Raw genomic sequence first — 12,648 nt, forward strand, 5'->3', positions numbered from 1 at the left:
TAGCCTGGTGGGTGCTGTAAGCCCAAAGGGATGGCAATTGGATGGCACTAATGGCCCATTTAATCTCAATATCCTAATTTTGTATTGAATATGTAAGTTGTGTTAAAAATTGACAGCCCTTATGTCACGTAGTGAGTTTAGATCGTATTAGAGTATGAGTATAAGACTGTGCAAGTTAACTCTAACGCAACCAGTTTAATTAAACGGGTTAAACTTCATAATTTTAACTAATGAACAACTAAAATTGGCCAAAGTTGACTACTTAAAAGGAAAAAAAAAAAAAAAAAAAAAAATTAAAACCTTTTACCATCTAAATCCCAAGCTTATCAAATGTGGTCAATGTAGAGATGCATAAATTTGATCCAATTAATTTAAAAGGATTAATGTTAGAAGCCACATTTTTTACCACACAAATTTTTTTTTTTTTTTTTTCTTGCCAATATGCAATACCAATCAGCCCAATCATTGTTTTAAGAAAAAAAACAAAAAATGGCTGATTAACATTGTCACATAAGCAAGGTGAAATAAAAATATAACTTTTAGCATTATTATTTCAAGAATGACTGCTTCGTTAACAGAGTAGAATAATGATGAGGATGAAGGTGTAGGTACCACAGCAATGTGTTTTTAAATGACAAAAATTTAAGAAATCCTATCAAGTAGGCTGCAAACATGAGTAGCCAAAGAAGCATCCACAATCAGGAGTAAAGAATAAATATTCAATCAATAGCATACCAAACATACATTAATGAATTGTGTATAATCATTGGACCCGAGTAGGGTCTGACTCAAGCCCACCCATCACACAACAATGCACATCCACCTCCAACTCTCAGTGGCTGAATTTAACTTCAAAAGGAGAATATTATTAGTAGTGATCTTGATATATTGCTCCAAATTCTGCTCTCCATGCTTGATCATCATCTGAATATGGGGTTGTTGTGTTGTTGTGTGCTATGTCGGAATCCTCGCGATATAGTGGTTGCAATGCAGATTCAGGCAATTTGCTCTCTGCAAGATACTGCTTCATGGTGATCATCTCCATCTTGTGTTTTCTTTTAAGCTTGTCCATTTGCTTCTTTAACTTTTCGTTGTCTTCTTGAACCTTTGCAAAGTTCCCCTGCATTGATGTGAAAATCGAAAGCACGAGTAATGAATCAGAAAACTATTTATACTTGGAATCCGGTTCTCTCAATTTCATGGTCAGGATTTAAAGCTGGTATATTTAACAGTGTATATGAATGTATATGAATGAAGTTAATGTTGACACGCCTATCAAAAAAATTTAAAAGCAAAAATTAGCTACCTCTGAAACTGATGCAGCTTGTTCAGCTTCTCTCAGCCTAACAAGGAGTTCTCCAGCTGCATGAACGGCTTCTGCAGTGTCTCTAAGTTGAATTCTAAGACTCTTGTTCTCCTTTTTCAACGCTTCTCTCTCCCTCTCCCTCTCCACCCTCAACGCAGAAAGCTCTGCAGCAAGGGATTTAGCAAAACGAGAGCCATGACCTTTTTTCCCTGCCTTTGCAGCTGCCTTCTTCACCTCCGCTATCCCTTCCATAATTGCACGATGCTTTCCAACCAAGTCATTATACTTATCTTGTAGTTCAGCATAGTGTTCGATCATTCTAGCATGCCCAAGGACTGATCTGTGAAGTGCATCATCCAACTCTTCAGTGCACCTCTTCTCTAATGTCAACTCCATCTCCACCTTCTCTGCACGTCGGCGGTGGGATTCAAGGTCAATTCTCAGTTCATCAGTTAAAGAAATCCAATCACTCTCCATTTCTGTCCATCTCTGTCTTTCGCTCTCTAGTTCTTCCTTAGTATCTAGATGATCTACACCACTTTTTCGTAATTGGATTGATCGGGACAACAAAGAAGATCTTAGTTTTTCAACAGATTTGTTATGAGAAGCATCAGAATATGACTGCAACTTGCTTTTTAACCCTTCAATTTCCTTAAGAAGTGCTTCCTTCTCATTCAGATCAAAATATCTGCTCCCAAACCCAGGTTCCACAACTTCCTTTACTTCACATTTTTCCTTTATCATCTCTGGCAGATTATTCTCAGTAGAATTGCATCTCACAAGCTGCACAAACCACCACACCAAGAATTTCGTAAGAAGGAATTTCCCAACATTTGAAATGAGAGATTTGATAGGGGAAAACAATTACTGACCTTGTCATCCTTTGAAGCCTCAAGACAAAATGTACTGCTTTCTTGAGCATGCATTTCTTCCTTCTCATGTTTGTATTGCTCTACCTGCGGCAATCTCAGATTGTCAATTACAAAATCCACATCATAAACATCCTAAGAATTTCTAGAGGTCAGAAAATTCTTATTACCAGTCGATTCAACTGCTCAATTTTGGCAGCTTGCTCCATGCAAACATTTTCAAGCTCCTCTCGCTTAATTGATTTTATCATAGCATTCCCAGTTTCCTGGAACAGCAGAAACAGAAAACTAAATACAATGCATAAAAAAGATTAGGGTTAATTAAACTTGGCGGAAATTAAGTCTTGTCATACATTAGGCACTTGGGTAGGATTCTCTGCCTCATTGACTGCTAAAACCCATGTCTTCAAGCTATCCTGGGCGTCGTTGGAATCCTTCTCGGATATTCTTTGTCGGCAAGATGCACAAAGGAAAGAAGCAGATGGTCCATTTAAAGATGATTTCTCTTCTGGTATTGTCTGAATAGAAGCATTGGCCTTATCAACTTCTGAACAAGGTTTCAATGTCAAGTGCTCAAAGGAGAAGGAAACCAAAGATTTATTTGGTGCCGAGCTCCGCTGGTGATAGTCAATGATCTGCAAGCCTCTGTGAAGGCTAGCAGCCAAGGTCTCAGTGGGGCCTGTACATGACTTGCTTGACCGCAAAGAAGATCGGATGTTCTCACTCTGTTTAAGTGATTGTCTTAACACATCCAAGTTGAACTTAGAACTTTCAGACACACTGTTGTGACTTGCTAAATGACTTGACATATTCATGCTTTTCCTTTGGATATTTCCAATTTTCGGAGACTCAGACAATGGTGGGTCTTGCAGAATTGGGGACTGACAGCACGAACTAATTGAAATGCTCTTTCTGGATGCATGATCAACATCTGTTAAGGTGTTGAAAGCACTCACAAAATTATCTTCTGAAGCATCATTGGCCATACTGATTTCTTCAATTTCACTTTCTGAATTCATCAGGTCTGCCTCACAGCTTTCCTCCATTGAATAAAACTGGATGGAATCCCTATTAACAGATGTGTCTCTAATACTCTCCTCAGAACTATGCAACTTATCTAGATGCTGACAAAGTTCCCTAACATCATCTTGATCAACATTTACTACCTCTTCATCAGAATCATTGTCTGTGGGGGTTAGAATCAAAGAACGGTTAAGGCTTACTCTCAATTGATTCAAGACATTTCGTCCTTGAAAATATCCATTTTGGCTCCCCACTGATGTACATTCATTAGACCTCGCTCGTATAAGTTCCTCCTGAAACCGAAAAAACAAAAATTTCTTAAACCTCAGCTTGCTGCTAGCAACAGACTCAGAAATAAGATTTCAATTATAGCTCCTACAGGAAAACTTAATACCTTCAACTGACGAATTTGATCACTCAAATCATTAACATCGTCCTCTCTAATTTCATTTATTACCGGCTCATTTCTAATAAATTTTACTCGCTGTCCAAATCTGAGAGTTCTCAGTGTATCACTGCTATTTCTGCAATCAAAAAGCATAATTTTTATTTCAGAAAAAGACCAAACCTCAATTATTGTTTCAGGAGAATGCTAAAAATATGTTCTAAAATTCCTATGTATGAAAACGATTTAATCTAATAATGGTTAGCATGTAGCATCAAACTGTAAACATTGTAAAGGTTCACATAATTGTTGCTGAGATTCTATGATACAAAAAATAATAATAATAAAAGGTTCAAGTCATATACTTGTTTTCTGGGGAGATGGCACAAATGACTGTGAGTTTGGCATTGCCACCAAGTGATTCTCGCAATAAATGTGTTAAACAGGAACCTCTGTATGAAATATCTCCCGAATTTCCAGACTGAGCACCTTTTGCAAGAATATTCACCAAGTGCCTGCACCAATATAAGAAAACAGTGATTATGAACCATGGCTATGTACGTCAAGTAGTTGACAAACTCAAGCAATTCAAACCAAGCATAACTAGCAAGACATTGTTTCATTGTACATTTGTGTTCAGCATGACTGGAAATAAGGTGTTATCCAATCATAGCACTTTCGGCATAATAAGTAAAAAGGGCAATAGACTAATTGCAATGGTAGAATCACCATCTAAGCAGTAATCTGCAAAAAAGAGATCTAATGAAAGAAAGAAAAAAAAATATATAAGTTAAGGCTCATGGCATCAATCATCATACCCAAGTTGTGACAAGGACTTCTTCAAATGTTTGCCTTCCCTTACAATTTGTCTACCCCCATCATCAACTTTATTTCTATCAAGTGCTGCAAGATCAACAAGGCTGATTCTGCTTGTTTTTGAACTATTGAAACACTTTGACGAGGTTCCCTGTGGCATGAGTTGATAAAAAATACATGTAAAATGGAACCATTAAAGGGATAATAACAACGGTAAGAGCAAGTCAAGGACTCTAACATGGATAACGGGTACAATGATGCATAGCTTCATATGATTTCATTAAATGTTAAGACCAACTTCGGCCCTAGGGAATAGTCATTTCATGAACAGTTCTATCACAAACAAACGATCTCTTTAACAGAATAAAATATTTTACTGATAACTTACGGAAATATCTAACAATACCTTACACCAGGACTCGATGATGAAAGTAAAAACAATATGGGACCTCGAGCTCTTAGAATTTAAGCTAGTGGCTCCAACTTTTCTACTTGAAAGTCCCTGCATCACATGTGGACACGTTAACCAAATAAAGCATGAAAGAACAATAATTTTGAGCCATGTAAAGCAATGAATTATGCCAATATATTCACTGCAAGAAGAGAAGCAGGCTTCTCAAAAGGTATTGCATACCTTGATGAGGATTTGAGTTACATCCTCGAAGCTAGTCACATATTCCTCAGTCAAATTCTCAACATACAAGCCATTTTTTGCATCATCACTTATCTGGAACAATTTTTTACCAAACCCATTATTACAATCAAGTATTAGCGACACATCTAAAAATATAAAGGATAGCAAGTCTCTACCTCAAGGTTTCGCTGAGTGGGGTCTAGTAAATCCCCAATTTGTTCGTTATATATCTGTGGATAAACAAATCAATTAGACAAAATATCTTACTGCAAGTGAGGGAAGAAGAGCATAAATCACTAGTAGATTTTCAGAAATACCTCAAGGAAAGAGCAACGGCACTGATAATTTATTTGTTTTCCTTCTGAGTTCTGTTGCTCCTATACATAACAATTCAAACCAAACAGTCAAGAAACACATATTGACATTGCTTATTTTCACTTGCAGTACAAAATTTAGAAGCAAAACATACTCTCTGAATCTCGGAGAATAACATTTGGAAGATGCGAGGAACAATGCCCTGGTGACTACTGCTTGAGGGATCCTCAACCATGGCGCTTGGCGGACCCCACATTGTGTATGTCTTTCCACTTCCAGTCTAGTGAGAATTCAGCAAAGTTACTATATTGCTAGTGACATTGACAAATAAACTATTGAAATCATTTTGCTCCAAGGAAATGTCAAGAGATGAAACACATTTTATAAATTACCTGTCCATATGACAAAATCGAAGCGTTGTAACCAGCTAAAGCATTTTTCACCAAAGGGACTCCAACTAACTGGAATACATCTTCCTGTTTTGAACCAACAAATAAAATCTTATAAATGAAAAAGGGTCTTGCCTTTCGTTTGGTCACTAAGAAAGCTAATGAAAACAGAAGGAACAATCAAATTTTATATCTCAAATTCATGTTATTGTAGTTTCAAAAATTTGAACTCAATCCAAATTTCACAATCCAAAGTGTTCCAATAACAAATAATCTAAGATTACGACTTCAAACTTCTCTAAATTTCCTAATTCTTTTGAGGATTCAAGCAAGGCATTACTCAACGTTAAATGAAATATAAATATTAAATCAAAACGCCGGGATCAATTAGCATACCTGATTCACATTGGAATCAATAACTGAATCGAACATAAATTTCCGATCCCCAACAGACAATGTATCCGAAGAGACCTTCTTTACTGTCCGATCCCCCTCATTAACAGGTCTGATCCTCACTACAACCTATAGTAGATAAAGAATAACAATTATCATATTATATCAATATCATCCCCAACAGTAAAATTAAAATTCAAAAAGAAAATCGAAATTTCATGACTAAGCTCAGATCCCGTACCTTTACCGGTGGCTCCAGAGGTGCCAATAATTCACACTGATTGTCCGATTCTTCAATCTCATCCTGAAAATTTTTCTTTTTAGGTTTATATATCTATTTCTTAAATAAATACCTTTTTGTGGAGAAAAAAAAATGTGATTTCAAAATTCTACCTGTACTGGCAGATCGGGTGGCGCCGGAGCTTCGCTAGCGATCTGGTACCCCGAAGCCGACAATTTGGACGGTGACAATTCGGTCACCGAATGCGAGACCTGGATATTGGTGGTCGGGATGTTCGGATCGGCTGGCGGAGTGTTCTCGGCGTTGGAATTGGAGAGTTTAGGGTTTGACAAGTTGGATTTGCGCTTGGAGATGGATCTGGGAAGGAGTTTCCGAATCGACGAGGTCGATATGGTCCCCAGGAACCGACTCTCCGTGGCCTCTGTGCTCTGATTGGGCCTCATGCTTCACTCAGAGAGAGAGAGAGAGAGAGAGAGAGAGAGTTTGGATTCAAATGTTGGTTGAGAGGGAAGTGGAAGACGAGCGTTTTGGAGGAGGATGGTGATATGACCGTTGAGAATTTGGAATTCTTTATTGTGGGATTTAAATCTTCTAGTAGTTTTCAAATGCCCTCTCATCTTTCAAATGTTGTGAAATTATTCAAATGCCCTCCCATCTTTCTCTCTCTCTTTTTTTTTTTTTTTTTTTTTTTAATTTTGATTTTTTTTTTTCTTCCCAAACAAGCCTCAACGTCATGATAGAGTTATCAAAATTTTTCCAACGTTTACTTGCATACACGCTACAAGAGTAATACCCAAAAAATCTACGGTCAAAATGCACAAAAAACAGAGAGATAATCTTACTTATTTATAATTGTTTGAATACTTTCACCCATTCAATAGCTTCATCCCCATTGATGGTGAAGCTAAAAATTTAAATTAACGCTTGAGGCATTACTCCTAATGGGCAGGTGTTATGCATGGATTAGGATCCCTTACAATTTGAAAGAAATAGTAGATTCTCAAATTACATAATTTTGATCGGTTTTAGATATCGAAACACTTGAAAAATAGCACCTATTAAAAATGTGATATGTTACAATTGAGTAGATTTTCATCAGGTTCTTATTCTCTATGTTCTAAAAAAAGCTTTAAACAAAAAATTGTCATTTGCTTTTATGAAGAAAAAAATCTCTACAAAAGTGAATACGAAGCTTTTTGGGAGGCCGGACTTAAATTTCGATACCTAAAAAGAACGTAAATTACATAATTTGAAAATCTACAATTTTAAAGAAATTATAGAAAATCATGATCCGTGGAATACTTTAATCAAATGATTAGACGTAACTATTAGGGTTTTGTCAAAACATAGAGGGAAAACACATTCTGTTATTCCGTCCGTATACCCAAAATAAGATACTTTGGATACGTAATTTTCAGCATACCCATTCTGGATACCCCTCCATTCAATAATAATGTTCATCGTGAAGTTTCAATTTTAAGGGTTCTATTATTTACCTGCAAAAATCTAAAATGATCCTAACTCAAATATTCATGTGTATACAAAACATAATAATTTTTGAAATGTAAGAACTTGTTGTGTGGTCATTGGCACGAAAAATAATTTTTGTTTTTTAAAATTTAGAAGCATTTCTAAAATTAAAAGAGCATGGAAAACATGTTTTCAAATACAAAAAGGGATTAACAATTTCTAAAATTAGGAACTTTTAAGATTTCTTCAAACTTTGGTGATCCGTAACAAAAATAAGTTTAATTCATTATTTATGCAATCAATTACGTACAATATTTTTGGGGAAATAAGTAAACTTCAAATAAAAGTCAAATAAAATTGAAGTATTTAGAATTTCTGGATAATCGATGAATGGTTCAAGGCAGGCAGGCAGGCAGGCAGGAACAAATTAATTAATCCCTCATAAGATTCAAAAACTAGCCGTTGTGGCCGGTGGGGCAAAAGTCGGAGCGGATTATTAATTAAACCAACGGCACGATTTAGGTGATGACCAGCTGAATGAATCCATGAGGGACCCTATAAACTCACAACGGTCACAATTTACCCTACAGAAATTGAACATATTTGTCATTATAGAGAGCTTTTTTTATTTTTACTATTTATAATTTATGTGTAAAATTTAGAAAGGTGATTTTAAATGAACATGGTCTACCCAAGAATAAAACTTTGGAAGCATACCTCTACGGCCCATTTGGTTAAAGCCCAAATAAGCCCATTTATGATAAGTTCTATAAATTGATCGAACCCAATTAGGCTAAGATGGGCAGGCGTACAGACACATAATCAAATCAGTTATTTCATAAACCCTCTTCTTAACTAATGAAAGGCGAAAAAGCACTCCATAGAGAGAAGGGAAAGGGATCACTCGCCATGTACACGTCATAATAGCCAAACACTTTTTTTTTTTAATAATTTCTCTTCACTAGTTACCTTTCGAAATCAGTACAATAGTACTAACATAAGCATTGGAGTGACTTCGGCTGATTCCAGTCGAACACTTTATGCTTAACCTTTCTTCTCTTTGCAAATTTAGCGTGTAACCAACTGATTCTCTAATACTAATAAATCTTAAAAATTGTAGCCCTGCAATCCCTTGCAGCTAGGGGACCTTAATCCTTCTCCGAAAAGCTCTCTTTAGCATATTAGCAAACACCTCATGAGTATACTGGTAAGCCACAAGAGTCTATTGCATTGTTTCTTCGGGCCCCTCCTTTTGTTCAAAAATTAAAGCCGCCCAATTGACCTTCAAAAAGGCCACCAGCTGTTTTCCATCTTTCTTTTCTCCAAATATTATATATATGTTTCCTTTTCATTGCCAGTCTTAATCTGCTGCACGCTTAAGCCTCAGTTCACACGTGCTTAAGCATTTGAAGTATTTAAGCTGTTCATGCTTGTGCAGATAAATTCAAATAACAAGGTAACGTTTGGAGTTAATTTTGGGGGAATAAAGTAAAGTTTCTAGTGACTTTGGACATAAATCGTGTAGCCACCCCCCTTTTTTTCCCCTAATTAAATAGGAAAATAAGGGTTACAAGTTTCGTGTATCCATCTTGAGTCCACATATTGAGCATCTCAGGAATATTTGTCCAAATTTCACATAATTTATGCAAGAAATGAGAGAAGAGGTGTAACAGTTCTGTTCTTATAACAGCTATTAATGAATGCAAATATCGAAAGGAAAGAGAGAAAAAATTCAATGAATGAATGAATTGACTATTGAACTAGATATTTCGAAGATACTTAAACCTCCTTAAATATTCGAGGACGACTCCTTCTGTTCATAACTGAACAAATGACTATCAAAATACTAATTACATTTTCATTCAGGCTATTTATACATCCTCTCCCAACTAACACTTCAACTAACTCTCAATTAACTAAACTGTATTATAACTTTTTCAACTAACTAAATTATATTATAACAGTACTTATTACAAGACGAGTATGGGGGGAAAGGCCTAAAACTGCAAAGGATGCAAGACTCAAGCATTCAAGTCTCACACCACCTCTCTCTCTCTCTCTCTCAAAAGAAAATTTCTGAAGATTTCGATCCATAATTATACTGAGAACATCTCCATGGCCTCTCCACCATTAGGATTTAGGCCTGAGCCCATTGTTCAATTCTGGAGTCAATATAATTATCTCCTCATCCTCCCTCTGTATTCAACAGAAAGATTGTCATTTCTTCTAGATTTTCTCTGACCATAGACCTTATTTATAAAAATAATAATAATAAAAGGTAAACTTTTGGCATGTTCGATTGAATCGAATATGATTTTATTCCACGGTAGGGGTCATATATTTGCTAGATTGGACAAGTATCTTCAACAGGGAAATCTTTTTCCACTTTCTATTGGCTAGAAAAAACTAGGGAATTCTCTTTCCAAAATAGCATATTTCAAATTGCATAGGGTATCTAGTTTAATTCCCTGCTGTACTTACATGATACTTCAGATAAAACTAGATTGCAAATTCTTCTCCCCCACCATAAAACTCGATAGAGGGTAAATACGAAAATAGTACCTCCGTCTATATTCCGTTCATAAAACTTACGGATCTCTATGTCACCGCCACTAAAATGCAACACATATTCCAATAAGGTAATCCACCCTGTCGATTTACTTTAACCATTACCCTTACCACTTCTACCTAAACCCTGGTGGACCTCTCTAACCTTTCGGCCTTTTAGCTTCTCCTTCTGGTGTATAGCGTGCGATCATTTTATCAACATCATGAACAAGTGCACATATGATGTATATCATGTCAATCAAAATTGTTTTGCTAACATTTTTTTTTTTTTTGACACATCCACTTGTCAATTAAAGGACCTAATTATGATTTTCTTAATCATTTAAGGGCATGATTTTAATTTTCTCAACATCAAAGATCAAATTAAAATTGTATACGCTACTTACAATATTTGTATGTGCTTCTTAAGATCAGGGAATGTGGGATTAGGTGAACAATAAAGGAGGCAAGGGTGTAAAAGAGTCAAAAGCACCATTTAAATAATACCTAATAGGGATTTAAAAGCTCACGGATTGCCACAATTTCAAACCAAGATGATGCTCAGTAGACACCTGCTAAACGAGTTCAAGAAGAGTCAAGATTTGCTGACATTTCTTTATTTTGGTTGTGTTGGAATATATTTCCATATAATTGTGATCGTAATCAAATATTTGGAAATATATTATAACACATTGGGACGGCTACATATCACTGTAAAATAATTATATGATAAAAATGTAATATATATCATTGCGTAATGCTACGTGCTAAAGACAAAATCTGGATTAAAAGTTGGTACATAATATTACCCTAACGTTTATAGTTTGAGAATATAAAACAAAAATAAAAAGGGGAATGGTTTAACAAAAAAAGTCATTATCAAATCGCTCGGAATGTGGATACTCAATACTTTATTTCTAACAATTCAAATAATAAAATTATTGAAAATTTCTATCTATCTCGAGAATCTTCCCGGACTAGAGGCCAAGTTTATGATCATTGACGTTTGCCCATTGGTTGGATTATACGTGTTTTTCTAAGATCACGTGGAAAATTGGATAAAAAAAGAAGCTTCATTTTGATCTTCAACTATCCCCACCATCTAAGAAAGAATTTTCAAAGGACCACATCATAATTTCTCTCAACAGAAAGCTAGTTTAGTGGACACCGTATAGTTTCTAGACTTGGAACTAGTTTAGTGGAGGGGTTAATTAATACTAGGGTTAAATATAACATCTAAGTGGTTTGTCATTTTATCCAAAAAAGTTTATTGATTTTATAGAAGTGACAAATTTGTTCTTAGTACTTTCCACTTTTATCAAAATGGTCCTTATGTTTATTTGTCGTCCAAAACACTAAGTTACTAGCACAGTTTTTGTTACATCGCATGTACAAACACATCACTTAAAAAATTAAAAAAAGAAAAAAAAATGATTGTAAAAAATATCACCTCCATAGCCAATGGTGAGGTTCCAAACGACATAACCCTATCATTGTGAAGGTAGGTTGCGGAGACCCTCACTCCGAGGTAGGACACGGGAGGACTGTGACGTCCTACATCGCCTGAGTATGAAGATGAGGATGTACTTAAATGTATATTTACACCCTTAATGACAACAACACGTTTTAAAGCCGTGATTGTCATAATCCCATCAGAATTTTGCTGTTAAGCATGCTTCTGCTGGAGTAGTACTAGGATGGGTGGCCTCCTAGGAAGTTTGGCTCGAGAAGAGCCAAAAGTGGACAATATTGTGTGTTATTGGGGTGGGGTGTTACAAATGGTATCAGAATCATTGCCCAACCTGAGATGAAAGAAACGTGCACAAGCCCATGAAGGTAGCTAGCGGGCACTCACTAAGACGGACGCCAAGAATGGGCTAATCCCATAAGGGTCACTAGCGGGGACGCTGGATCCTAAGAGGGAGTGATGGTGACGTCCCACATTGCTTGGGTATGGAGATGGGGATGTGCTTAAATGTATACTACACCCTTAACAATAACAACGCATTTTAAAGCCGTGATGGTCATGATCCCATCAGAATTCCGCAGTTAAACGTGTTCATGGGGGTGGTAGCAGGAGACTCCATCATTTTCGTGACCATCTCCTCTTATCTTGATGAGGTGGTCGTAGGGTGTGTGAGAGTTCCCCTCCCCCTTTCGCCTTCTAGGGTGGGTCGCAGGTGACTCCCCCATCCCACAACCACTTCCTGCCCTTTTCAAGTGGGTCATGGGAATGTGGATCCCTCATGACCACCCTGCA

The 12,648-nt window shown here is 36.4% G+C and overlaps 1 protein-coding gene across 1 annotated transcript; it reads right to left on the minus strand.

Annotated features, from left to right (window-relative positions):
- Positions 1-595: 595 nt before the first annotated feature.
- Positions 596-6,939, minus strand: LOC132176341 (kinesin-like protein KIN-12F). The gene is made up of 17 exons (XM_059588520.1): positions 6,524-6,939; positions 6,372-6,434; positions 6,134-6,259; positions 5,741-5,824; positions 5,503-5,628; positions 5,351-5,410; positions 5,210-5,263; positions 5,034-5,126; positions 4,806-4,901; positions 4,402-4,550; positions 3,949-4,098; positions 3,593-3,722; positions 2,529-3,491; positions 2,346-2,441; positions 2,179-2,262; positions 1,307-2,089; positions 596-1,120 (listed from the first exon to the last, which is right to left on the minus strand). Exons 1-17 carry the CDS (start codon positions 6,812-6,814, stop codon positions 869-871), a joined length of 3,600 nt encoding a protein of 1,199 aa, XP_059444503.1. The 5' UTR covers positions 6,815-6,939; the 3' UTR covers positions 596-868.
- Between the last annotated feature and the right edge of the window lie 5,709 nt (positions 6,940-12,648).

Source organism: Corylus avellana, chromosome ca3 (assembly GCF_901000735.1).
Source record: "Corylus avellana chromosome ca3, CavTom2PMs-1.0".
In the NCBI taxonomy this organism is placed as follows: Eukaryota; Viridiplantae; Streptophyta; class Magnoliopsida; order Fagales; family Betulaceae; genus Corylus; species Corylus avellana.